This window comes from Musa acuminata, chromosome BXJ2-10 (genome assembly GCF_036884655.1).
Source record: "Musa acuminata AAA Group cultivar baxijiao chromosome BXJ2-10, Cavendish_Baxijiao_AAA, whole genome shotgun sequence".
NCBI classification, from domain to species: domain Eukaryota; kingdom Viridiplantae; phylum Streptophyta; class Magnoliopsida; order Zingiberales; family Musaceae; genus Musa; species Musa acuminata.
In genome coordinates, this window is record NC_088347.1 from 2,086,160 (window position 1) to 2,099,909 (window position 13,750).

The 13,750-nt window shown below is 43.0% G+C and overlaps 1 protein-coding gene across 2 annotated transcripts; it reads left to right on the forward strand.

The window, feature by feature from the left end:
* The first annotated feature begins 5,485 nt into the window (after positions 1-5,485).
* On the forward strand, positions 5,486-13,437 carry LOC135625195 (BTB/POZ domain and ankyrin repeat-containing protein NPR5-like). 2 transcript variants are annotated; one of them, XM_065129615.1, is made up of 3 exons: positions 5,486-6,407; positions 7,017-7,732; positions 12,945-13,437. In XM_065129615.1, the coding sequence occupies exons 1-3, from the start codon at positions 5,943-5,945 to the stop codon at positions 13,234-13,236; spliced, it is 1,473 nt and encodes a 490-aa protein (XP_064985687.1). In that variant the 5' UTR covers positions 5,486-5,942; the 3' UTR covers positions 13,237-13,437. The 2 variants fall into 2 exon arrangements, with proteins under 2 accessions (XP_064985687.1, XP_064985686.1); XM_065129614.1 differs by lacking the exon at positions 12,945-13,437 and having other exon boundaries at positions 5,492-5,780; positions 5,868-6,407; positions 7,017-7,910.
* The last annotated feature ends 313 nt before the right edge of the window (positions 13,438-13,750 follow it).

Consider the following 13,750-nt stretch of genomic DNA (forward strand, 5'->3'; position numbering starts at 1 on the left):
AGTTTGTGATGGTATACGTTTCTAAAAATGAGGATGATTTTTAGGTACCCATTTAATCTTGGGTGCCTCAAAAACCAATCTAAATTGTTTGTCATGTTACATGAAATTCTTTATGGTTTCTTTTGGAACCCAAATCAATTTGCTTAGACTAACCTTTTTGAATGGATAATGATAAGTTCTATGTCCATGTTTGCAACAAAAGTTGCATTTGTTTTAGTGCAAAACATGCAAGATAGGGCCTTTAATGAAAGTGGTTAGATTTTGGTTAGAGCTTCTCACAAATCCGATTTCACTTCTTTTAGGAACGTGACCCTTATTGGTAAGGATTATATTCAATGACCTGTTATCAACCTCGAATTTCTTCATGGTGTCCTTGAGTAGTAAGTTCTCCTTTTGGAGAGTTTCTAAATCATGACATTTCATACATGGAACTAAACTATCATTATATTTAATTTTTAATTTATCAAAATTACTAACAAGAATATCATACTCCTTTTTTAATAATTTATATTTTTTACTAATTATTTTGCATTCATCAAATAAATCATGAAAAGTATTTAATAATTTATTAAAAGATAAATCTACATCAATTAAATTTGATACCTCCTTTCTGATTGCCATGAGTGCATAATGAGCAACTTGCTCGGTGTTGGACTCCTCGTCTTTGGATGCGCTTGAGTTATCCCACGTTGCTTTGAGTGCCTTCTTCTTTGGTGTTCTCTTCTTGGCTTGGGGACAATCACTTTTACAATGTCCCCGCTTATTGCATTCATAGCAAATAACTTAATCCTTTTTGTGTTCAAATTTATTTTTAGTGTCATTTTTAAATTTATTTCTTTTAATAAATTTTTTAAATGTCCTTATTAGAAGTGCCAAGTCATCATCAAAGTCCTCATCACTTAAGTATTCTCTCAAGTGGTCTTCTTAAGTTCTAAGTATCATATCCTTCTTGTTCTTTAGAAAGGTGTCCTCATACTCTTCATGAGCTTTGCAAGTCATTTCATAGGTCATTAATGACCCGATTAATTCTTCAAGAGGGAAGTTATTTAAATCTTTAGCCTCTTGAATAACAGTAACTTTAGGGTCCTAACTCTTTGGAAGGGATCTTAGAATTTAATTAACGAAATTCGAAAAACTTTTACCGAGTCTTTTAAGACCATTGATGACATCCGTAAAATGGGTGTACATATCACCTATGGTCTCACTCGATTTTATACGAAAAAGTTCATAAGAATGTACTAAAATATTGATTTTTGACTCTTTGACTCTACTCATACCTTCGTGAGTCACTTCGAATGTATGCCAAATATCAAATGTAGTTTCACAAATCAAAACATGATTGAACTCGTTTTTATCAAGTGCATAAAATAAGGCATTCATAGCCTTTGCATTAAGAGCGAAAGTCTTCTTCTCCAATTCATTCCAATCGATCATTGGAAGAGAAGACTTTGAAAATCCATTTTCAATAATATTCCAAAGTTTAAAATCAATGGAAATAAGGAAGATCCTCATTCGGGTCTTCCAATAGGTGTAATCCGTCCCATTGAACATGGGCGGACATGTAATAGAGTGACCCTCTTGGTTTTCGGTACATGCCATCTCTCTTGAGTTTTAATCTGATTGAGAGTGAACCTACTCTGATACCAATTGTTAGGATCAAAAGCACTAAGGAGGGGGGGGGGGGGGTGTGAATTAGTGTAGCGGAAAACTTTCGTTGGTTCAAAAATCACTTAAATTTGTTTTCGATGAAATCCATTTCGGAAAGAACTTTAACTTAAGATCAAAACAGAAGTATAGTTGATGTAAAGCAATGGAGGCAGTTTGCAGTTAAGATAAAAAGCAGAATGTAAATGCAAATTGAGATTTAGAGTGGTTCGGTTAATCTTAACCTACATCCACTTTTGGCTTCCTCCTCCGACGAGGTCACCGACGTCCACTAGAGGCCTTCCTTCAATAGACGAAGGTCAATCACCCTTTTATAACTATTCTCCTTTTGACGGGCTTAGGAGACAACCCTTACAGATTTTTACTCCTCTCTTGAATGATCAAAACTTAGAAGGAAAGAGGGAGAAGAATTTCTAGCCTTTTACAACACTTTTAAGCTATCAAATTCTCAGAATAAATACAAACTTTCGGATTGCCCTTTCATGCAGAAAGGGTGGGGTTTATATATGCCCCAATCAGTTTGAAATTGGAGCTCAAAAGTGTCATCTCCTAGATTTCTGGGGTCCTGACGGTACCATCACCATAACTGGACGATACTACCACCTGACATTTGACACTAGACGGTACTACCTCTCAGTTTAGGCGGTACCACCGCTTGGCAGAGCTCGGAGAATGAGCTCTAGCAGTACCGCCGCTTAACTAGGGTGGTACCACCGCTTGCTAGAGCTTGGAGACCGAGCTTTGACGGTACCACCGCCTGACTAGGGCGGTAATACCACCCAAAACTCTTGGGAGACTGAGTCTCCTAAGTGGTGCCACCATCGACTAGGAATTTTGGGTCCGAATAGATTGATCCATTCAGCCCATTTTGGGTCTGTCAAGGGCCCAGTTGGCCCTAGATTAAGTTAATAGGATCACCTCCTAATCTTAATCCACCTACTAACTATGACAATTAAGACATTATAACTATAATTTGTGTTCCGATGCATCAATCGCTTCTTCCGACGAGCTTCCGACGAACTTCCGGTGAACATCTAACGAACCCTCGGCAATGCTCTGGTAGACTACCGGCAAACTCCTGGACTTGCGATGATCTTCTTAGCGAGTTCCGACGAGCTTCTTTGGCAAGCTCCTGGACTTCTCGGATTGTTCCCGCGGAACCTCCGATGACCGTCTGGACTTTCGATGAACTCTCGAACCCCCAGCGTGATCTTGGTCTTGACTCCAGCTCAACACCTGCTGCATGTCTTACTGCCATCGTAGTTAATCCTGCACACTTATCTCAACATATAGATTTGATAAATAAATGATAATTGACTTCATCATTAAAATCCGAGATTCAATAGTAGTTCGTTGAGGGCAACTAGAGGTTTGTCAATATTGGTGATGCTGTGCACCTCCAAGGATAAGGCAGCGGGGGCTCAGCCTCCTACTATGCAACCACCTAGAGGAGACAATGGGCACTTCGTCGATATCTCCTATAGCTCCTACTATTGAGGGTGATGAATAGAGAAGATGTTTCAGTAGTGATGGTAGCGGATTAGTGATGCCCCAATGCTGAAGGTGCTATGCAACCAAGCGAGTAGGCCAACTCTACGCTCGATGCAAAGACGAGCGTTTAACATAGAGTTAGAGATACAAATCAGCACCCTGGTAAGGGAAAGGGATTCTGCACTAGTGATCCTCAACAAGGCCGACAAGGTAGGCTAACGATCGCTTGACGAGGATGGCTGCACCCTGGCAGTGTGGGAGTAATTGAGAATTAGCGACAATGAGTAAGAAGAAGAGAGTGGCTCACGATCAATGGATCGAAGCTGCTAGAGGAGGTGTAGATCTGTTGGCGAAGTGCGCTTCATCGATGAAGAGGTGGGTTAGTCGCTTGTGTAGATACAACAATGAGGATGGGATGAGTCACTTTGCTCATGCTTTCTGCTTATGTGAAGAGTGGTTGTGCTAGAGGTGCCACGGTAGGGAGATCAATGGAAGAGGAGGAGGAGCTTCGTCGCAGTTAGGGAACCGCTATAGTTCCACCGGTGAGGAAGAACAAAGAGGCTTCACCAGGAGAGAGCCCTCAGCGGGGGGCCGTAGTGACAACAGCACGGTGCAAGTTTGTTAGAGTTCCCCGGAATAGAAGGAGAAGACAAATAAGAAGAGCACTATGCAGGGGTTGAGCCGGTGTACGAGAAGCTACAAGAGGATGTTAAGGGAGAGCTCCTCTATTGGAGGAAGAGCCTCGAGGGATAAGGAAAGAGGTGATAGTAGAAGTCGCTTCGTCTAGGCGACTAGGACCCATAGTGGAAGCCGTCACCTCATCTAGGCGACTGGAACCGAAGGTTCATCGGCGGAGAGGAAGATACAATAGTAAGCACACTAGCGACAAGGTGGATGTGGAGGATCTCATTGATCCACTTCTCATCGACCTCGCAAGTGTAATGTTGTTGTGCTGTTGGCGACACTAATAGAAGGTGAGTTAGCTTTTGCTGGACAGCAAGGAAGGGAAGAGAAATCTTACTTTAATGCAATTGCTCTAATATTATGTGAAAACTATTAAATTGGAATGTGATTACAAAGCTTAATGAAGTTTATTGAATATAATGTCTATTTATACAAGTTAGAGGAAAATATTTTTCTCAACTGATAAGCGAGATTTTCTCGTGCATTTGAAGAAATCTTATCTGCTATCAGTTTTAGCATATAGAGGGCTTTTGTATTTTTCTATGTATTCTCATTCATATGATCTCTTTAATTTTTAGTTATATTAGGATCCTATAGATCATACTCAATAAAATCATTCTCTACCAAATTTCACAATCATTATAAAATAAATAAAAATTTAATATTAATAACCTAAAATTGATAATTATCACTTTTGAAGATAAGAAGAAGTTGATTTGGAATACTTACTCTAGTATTTGTCATATTCTTTTTTTATTTTTCTAGATCTACTAGTCTTCTCTTCATTTTAATTGACATATTTCTATTAGTCTTCTTCGAACCAAGCTCTAATACCACATTGTTCACTTTGATATCACATTTGTTGCTTTTCTATAGAACTTTAATGATAAAAAGGAAGAGATTAGTATAGAGAACTAGGATTGCTCCAAAAGCACCTATTTATATTGACTAAAAAGATAAAGTATAATTTTTTTATAATAATAAAAAATTTATTATATCCCAATAAATATTTTAATCCTAATCTATTTATTTAAATCTAAATTTAAATCTTTTATTTATCTAATCGTAACTATTTAAATTAATCTTATTAGTTTTGTAACTAAGTTTGACCTGGCTAATCGATCTGAATTATTAAACAGGATATATATGTCTTGCTCATATGAATAAGGAATAAACAATTTGGAATCCATTAGGTAATGGCAAAGGATTATTTCTGCAACATGCAGTAATGCATCCAAAATGTGATGCAATCCGTAGCTCAAGGTCAGAGACAGGTTCTCAGAGGTGTTTTGTGGAAATGTATACATCTTGTCACGGCTCATAGACTTGCATTGTGCAACCAGTTCCACCACTGTACCTTCATGAAAATAAATTTAGCACCACCAAACAAGGGATTGGTTTGGTATACCATGAATATTCTGTACATATTGTACCGAGTTGTTTATGATCACGTAGAAAATTTTCGCTTGGTGCTAGTACATTAAGTATTATTATAAGAAGTATCTGAACATGATATGTGGACTAATTCTGTCGTCCACTGAAGGAAATGGAATATAGTTAGTGAGACACGTTAACAAGAAGTAGTCTCAAAGTGTCATCTGATCAGATCATGCCTCCTTCTATATGGATTAATGAAGTTAGGTGTAAACCCTGTTGTTGCACTTACCAAGCGAGTCCATTCCATCTCAGAGCATGTCTGTATCCGATCTCCCCTTTTTACCACCTCAATTATTTGTATCCCCCAGCCGCCGGAGCACAACCATCCAAATTGCTCTCCCTTTCTATCACTGATACATACACCACAAGTCATTTCTTCCCCTCTCTTTCTCTCGTCAGGAAAAGATCACATCCCCATCAGAAGCACACAAATGTGCAGATAGGAAGAACAACGTGGACCAGAAGTAGCAGCAGCAGCAGGATACACGAGAGGATTGAATTAGGTCGTCCCTTTCTCTAGCCGCCGCCCTTCTGTCTTCTCTCTTTTTATCGCACTACCTCTTCTTCCCTGACAAAAATTACTCTTCCAGAATTGTAATCACACATATCTGAACCCTAAGCTTGTGAAAGGGAGAGATCAGAGAGAGTAAAGAAAGGAGGTGTTCATGGAGGAGGCCCTCAAATCCCTCACCTTGGATTACCTCAATTTGCTCATCAATGGCCAGGCCTTCAGCGACGTCACCTTCAGTGTCGAGGGCCGATTCGTGCACGCCCACCGCTGCATCCTCGCGGCCCGCAGTCTCTTCTTCCGTAGGTTCTTCTGTGGCACCAACCCGCCGTCGCCACGCCTCCTATCGTCACCGAGGAGGGTGGCGGCTTCCCCTGGAACTGCCGGTGGCGGCGGCACCGTCATCCCAGTGAATTCGGTCAGCTACGAGGTGTTCCTGCTGATTCTGCAGTTCCTGTACAGTGGGCAGGCCTCCGTCGTGCCGCAGAAGCACCAGCCTCGGTCCGGTTGCGGCGAGCGCAGCTGCTGGCACACCCACTGCACCGCAGCCGTCGACCTCGCCCTCGACACCCTCGCCGCTGCCCGCTCCTTCGGCATCAAGCAGCTCGAGCAGATCATCGAGGTCGCCTCTCAAAGCTAGATCGGTCCCTCTCGCCCAATTCCTCGGGTTCAAACAGCTGTCGGTCATTATCCATTTGTCCTTCTCAAAAGAGTGACCTCCTTTCCTTTTATTTGCAACTTTGTGTCTAATGTGTTTGCTCTTTTTTAGATGTCTCTTACTGTTGCTTCTGTTGGTGTTCTTCTTCTTCAAAACCTCTCCGGCTTCTTTTCACTGTATGCAAGGCGTCCTCCACAGCAAATTCCATGAGCGGGTCTCTTTCACTGATCCGACCATCTTTCAACCACCACAGGCGTTTCTAAAACTAAGCTTTTCCCTTTGTTAATACATCTTCCCTTCTTTGATGTCACATTCATGCATCATTCCCAATTTCTTGAAATTGGGATACCTTTTGTTCTCTCACAGCCCAATCATCAGCTCCATCACTCCCCAATAAACCGAGCATCCTCTTTCTCCTCCTATATTTTATGCGAGGAACCAACCTAAAGTTCCTTCCCTACTGTCCTATTACACTCCAAACTAGCATTCCAGGAGAGCAACTTTTAGTTCGTTATCTGTCGCAGACTCATGTTTGGTACTGCGGTTGTTCATTCTGGCTGTGGCTGGGTGCAGAAGCAATTGGCGGTCATGGTGGAGAAGGCGTCGATCGAGGACGTGATGAAGGTCCTGGTCGCGTCGCGGCAGCAAGACCTGCAGCAGCTCTGGACCACGTGCTCGCACCTCGTCGCCAAGTCGGGCCTCCCGGCCGAGGTGCTTGCGAAGCACCTCCCCATCGACGTGGTCGCCCGGATCGAGGAGCTTCGTTTCAAGTCCTCCCTCGTTCGCCGGTCCTCCTTTGTCGCTCACCACCACCACCAACAGGTCGACGTTGCCGGTTCCTCTGCTGACATCGACGACCACCACCACAAGATCCGCCGCATGCGTCGCGCTCTCGACTCGTCCGACGTCGAGCTCGTCAAGCTGATGGTCATGGGGGAGGGGCTGAACCTGGACGACGCGCTCGCCCTCCACTACGCCGTCGAGAACTGTAGCCGCGAGGTCGTCAAGGCTCTCCTTGAGCTCGGCGCGGCGGACGTCAGTCGCCCGACCGGTCCCTCCGGAAGGACGCCGCTCCACGTCGCGGCCGAGATGGTGTGCCCCGACATGGTAGCCGTCCTCCTCGACCACCACGCTGACCCCAACGTTCGTACCGTGGACGGCGTGACCCCGATCGACATACTTCGCACTCTAACTTCCGAGTTTCTCTTCAAGGGCGCAGTGCCAGCTCTATCGCACATCGTACCCAACAAGCTACGTCTGTGTCTCGAGCTCGTCCAGTCTGCGGCACTGGTCATTGATAAGCAGATAAGATTTCCTCAAGGCAGTTGAGGAAATCTCTCAGCAGTTGAGAAAAATCCTCCATGCTGAATGTGTATAACCTCCCTACTGAGTGTGTATAAATGGCTGTCAAGAACTCACTATCAAAATGTATTAGGCAATTATATCTTATACATTTCATAGTTTCTTCTACAATTTCTATCTTTCTATCTTCTTCGCTTAATTTCTATCATGGTATCAGAGCAGTTTGCCTAGAGCAAGCCCTTTTCTCCGGAGTTCAACCATCCCTCTCGTGGCGACGCCTCCGCCCCTCAGTCGTAGCCATTCGCTGCAGCCTACTGTAGCACTTGCGGCTACTAATATCAGATCCTAAAGGAAGCACAGTCACGACCTTTGTTTCTACCGCCGGCTGCTACTCCCTTGCCAACCGAAGTCTTCCGCTGAAAACTCCGCTGCTCTTCCGGCCACCAAACTCCAATACTGCATTACTGCAACTATCTCCAACCTTGCAGATTTCTCCAGCATCGCTGCAAAAATCGCTGCAAGCTGCAGAGATTTCTTCCACATCACTGCCTTTCTTGCTGCAGATTGCTCGCCCATCACTGCAGTTCATCACGCTGCAGCCTTCTCTGCAGTTCATCGCGCTGCAGCCTACTCTGCAGCGCATCGATCTGCTTTTCTCCTCCTCCCTTCCTCCTATATCTTTACATCTTCTATAAAGATCACTTGACCCGCCACAAAATATCTGAGATGTCTTCATTTACCTCTTCCGATATTCCTGTCCCTATTTCTGCAGGGACTCTGAGCACTTCTCAAAGTCTTATCACCATCAATGCTGCAGCACTCATTCCCTTCAAATTATCCAAAGGCGGCAATTACGCATCTTGGCGGGCACAACTTTCTAATCTTTTATTTGGCTATGATCTCTTAGGTTACGTTGATGGCTCTCTCCAGTGTCCACCTGAAATGATCAACATCCCAAGCGAACCCAATCCAGTGCCAAATCCAGCCCACCAACTATGGTTACGTCAAGATCGCCTCATCCTCCAAGCTATTCAAGCTTCCGTTGCTGGATCCATTGCCCCGCTGATATCCTCATGTACGACTGCTGTAGAAGCATGGTGCAAATTACAAACAACTTTGGCAAATCGCTCGCGTACTCGCATGCTCGGACTTCTCTCCAATCTGATGAAAATGAAACAAGAGGGAAGTACTATTGCTGATTATCTACAAAATATCAAAGTTATTATCGATGATTTAGCTTTGATAGGTCATTCTCTCAGCGATGAAGAAGTCCTAATCCATACCCTCAATGGCTTAGGAGGCGAGTACAAAGAACTGACAGCAGCACTTCGGGCACGTGACTCACCAATATCATTCGAAGAACTTTATGATAAGTTGATCGACTATGAGACGTACTTGAAGCGTGATGATAAGTTGCCCGGACCACCTATTACAGCTCAGGTCAATCAAAAATCCAAGAGGAAGAGCAACCAGTACAATAAGCACGTCAACAACGATTTGGCTAAGCTGCCTCCTAGCCTTATGGGGCCTAGACCAAACCCTCCTTACCCATATCAAGGTGGTAACTTTCATAATACTCAGCCGTCGCGTCCTGACTTCACAGGCCGCCAACGAGTTGTTTGCCAACTATGTGATAAAGTTGGACACTCCGCGAAAGTCTGTCGGTCTCGTCCCAGACTCCCTACTCCATCACAGTGGCCTCAGGCGAATTTCATGGCTACTCCAACTCCTACTCAACCTAATTGGATTGTGGATTCGGGCGCCTCTCATCACATCACCTCTGATCTTCAAAACTTGTCCATCCACAACAACTATGACGGAAATGAAGATATCATCATCGGTGACGGTAAAAGAATTCCTATTACTCATTCTGGTTCCTCAACGCTTAGTTCACTTACCACAACCTTTACACTCGATGATGTTTTGTGTGCACCTAATATTAAAAGAAACCTCATTTCCGTTTCTCAATTCTGTAAACAAAATAATACATCAATTGAATTCTTTCCTAACTTTTTTATTGTCAAGGATTTGAGCACGGGGGCATCCTTGGTCCAGGGCCAGAACAAAGACAACATTTATGAGTGGCCATCCACTTCACAAATTACCCTTCCTACTGCTCACTCCTCAATCGCAGCTCCGGTTGATGTATGGCATCGTCGTCTTGGTCATCCCTCCCCTTTTATTCAGCAAAAATTACTTTCTCGTTATTCTCTTCCTACCTTGAAAATCAATAGCACTATTAATCATTGTGATGCTTGTCTTTGCAATAAAAGTCATAAACTGCCTTTTGGGACAACCTCCATTTCTTGCTCTAAACCGTTTGAAATCATTTATACCGACGTGTGGGGCCCTGCCCCAATTCCTTCTTTTGACAAGTTTCGTTTTTATGTCATTTTTGTAGATTATTTTACTAAGTACACATGGTTATATCCTCTCCATCATAAGTCTGATGTTTCTACTGTATTTACCAACTTTCGAAAGTTGGTCGAGAATTTTTTTCAATCTTCCATTAAAACAGTTTACTCTGATGGTGGAGGCGAATATCAAGCCCTCACATCCTGTCTCTCTGCTTGTGGTATACAACACCTCAAGTCACCCCCACATACTCCCCAATTGGTTGGTTCTGCCGAACGCAAACATCGGCATATCGTTGAAACTGGTCTCTCCCTTCTACATCAAGCATCCATGCCACCATCTTTTTGGTCAGTAGCTTTTCAAACTGCAGTTTATCTCATTAATCGTATGCTCACTCCAGTCTTACAATACCAGTCACCATTTGAAAAATTATTCCACAAACTTCCAAACCTTCATAAACTTAGAGTTTTTGGCTGTTTATGTTATCCATGGCTCCGTCCCTATGCGTCACATAAGCTAACACCACGATCTAAGCCTTGCACTTTTATAGGCTACTCTCTTGAACATAATGCTTTTCGATGCTATGAACCCCAAACTAAAAAGGTCTTTATATCACGTCATGTTATCTTTGAGGAGTCTGTCTTTCCTTTTCAAAATAATCCTACCATGCAAACTACTCCGATAAACATACATCACTGGAATATCCCTCCGATCTCATCACACGAACCTCCAATGACACCGTCCAGTCCTTACTCTCAAGATTCACATACTACTATTACTCCAGTTCAACAGCTTCTCACTCCCTCTATTCCTCCACTCCCTTCCTCACAAGTTTCTCCTATTAATGAAGTCATACCCTCGGCAACATTGCCACTGGCTTTACCTTCTCCTAGATCTAGTGACATTGTTGTGCCGACGGTTGACCCGGTCCATGACAGTGACTCGCCCTTGGCTATACCACCAACACAATCTACCACTTCCACCCCCCCTAGACATCCAATGACAACACGCTCCAAAAGTGGTATTTTCAAACCACGTCAAGTCCTTGACTTACATGCTATAACAAATTCCTCCACCGAGGCCAGTGAACCCACTACAATCACTCAAGCTCAAAAATCTTCTCACTGGCGTAAAGCCATGTGTGACGAATATGATGCTCTCCTCCATAACTCTACATGGACCTTAGTACCCTTTCATCACACACAAAATATCATCGGGTGTAAATGGGTCTTTCGAATTAAGCGGAACCCAGACGGATCCATTGCCAGATACAAAGCACGTCTAGTCGCCAAAGGGTTTCATCAACGACCTGGTGTCGACTTCACAGAGACATTTAGTCCCGTTGTTAAACCCACAACAATCCGTCTTATCCTGAGTTTGGCTATCTCAAAGGGCTGGCACATACGACAATTGGATGTTAACAATGCCTTTTTACAGGGGTCACTTACTGAAGATGTCTTTATGCAACAACCTCCTGGTTTTGTTCATCCTCAATATCCGAGGCATGTCTGCAAACTTCAAAAAGCTATTTATGGACTTCGTCAAGCTCCAAGGGCTTGGTATAACGAGCTTGGCTCGTTTTTGACTTCAATTGGCTTCATCAATTCAAAGTCTGATACCTCGTTATTCATTTGCCAGCACAATGGAAGCATAATATATCTTTTAGTATATGTGGATGATATTATTGTCACAGGAAATGATCCTTTGAAGACTCAGGCATTTCTAAAGCACTTGGCCGATCGATTCTCTCTCAAAGATCTAGGAACTTTAAGCTACTTTCTGGGAGTGGAAGCAACATTTACATCTTCAGGTCTCTTCCTATCACAAAGAAAGTATATTCAAGATTTATTATCAAAGGCAAACATGCAGGATGTGAAAGAGGTTACAACTCCTCTCTCTACCAGTGAATCACTTAAATTATGTGATGGAAGTCCTGCTACAGATTCGACTCAGTATCGACAAGTCCTTGGCTCCTTACAGTACTTGGCTCTCACCCGTCCAGATATTTCATTTGCCGTCAATAAGTTATCGCAATTCATGCATCGACCATCTACTACGCATTAGTCTGCGGTCAAACGAATTTTGCGGTATCTTAAAGGGACTCTTAATTATGGCATTTTTTTTCGCAAAAATACTTCACTCCATCTCCATGCCTTTGCTGATGCTGATTGGGCAGGGAACTTTGATGATAGAACATCTACGTCCGGATACATTGTCTTCCTTGGAGCTACTCCAATCAGTTGGAGTTCTAAAAAACAAAAGACGGTTGCACGATCTACAACTGAAGCTGAATACCGTGCCGTCGCCACCGCCGCTGCTGAACTCAATTGGGTCACAAATTTGCTCAAGGAACTCAACGTCAACTCCACGGTTATTCCTACAATATATTGTGATAATATTGGAGCTACTTATTTATGTGCCAATCCAGTGTTCCATTCCCGCATGAAACACATAGCCATCGACTTCCATTTTGTGCGAGATCAAGTTGCCAGACATCAACTCCGAGTTTCTCATGTACATACAGCAGATCAACTAGCCGACTCACTCACAAAGCCTCTCGCCCGTAAACTATTTTCATCTCATCGGTCCAAGATCGGCATCCTTGATGGAAGCTCAATCTTGCGGGGGCATGATAAGCAGATAAGATTTCCTCAAGGCAGTTGAGGAAATCTCTCAGCAGTTGAGAAAAATCCTCCATGCTGAATGTGTATAACCTCCCTACTGAGTGTGTATAAATGGCTGTCAAGAACTCACTATCAAAATGTATTAGGCAATTATATCTTATACATTTCATAGTTTCTTCTACAATTTCTATCTTTCTATCTTCTTCGCTTAATTTCTATCCGTCATGACCCGGGAGGAGCCTAATAACTGTGGTGCCGAAAGCAACCCGAGCACGTCCATCTTTCCACAGATGAGTCTGGAAGCAGGTTCTTGTAACGCGAGTTGTTCAAGATCCAGCATGATCGACCTTAGCCCAGACTCAAGAATGGTGTATCTGAATCTTGGCATGGCGGAACAATTTGGATGCAAGATGAACGATGGAGGCGGAGACGAAAATAGCAGCAGTAGATCACAAGGAGGAGGTGGTGGCATTGACCCATCATCCATGTATCCTTCTCAGGGCTTCCCATGACCACAACCATGCATCATCTGAAAGATCACCTTGTCTCCGGTTACTATTTACAACACATACACAGCGAGGGACCGACGATTTGTAAAGGGTGATTTCACTGTCGCATCTTTTTTCCAAGGATTTTGTTCTTCTCGGGGGAACAGGGAGAAGAGCCTGTGCAGCTACAGGCATCTCACAATTTTTAATGTTCTTCTTGATCTATTTGGATTGTTGTGTTGGTCCACTGAATGGTGGAGATGCAAGTCGATCTTTTCCTTCAGTTGTCAATTTCTATTCAATTCAATCCAAAAGCCTAAATTATTATATTGTAAGTTAGACTTAAAAAAAATTCATCTCATTAACTGGATATTTATGAGACTATTTTTTTTAGTCATTTTTTAAATTTCTCCTTACACAAATAATTTCTAACAAAAACGATTAGCAACGATAGCTACCTTCAAGTACAAGTAGGGTCATCAACATCTATTGAGCGTGAGTATAATTCCTTACTCTTATTGACTTCAAATGGTGTTCT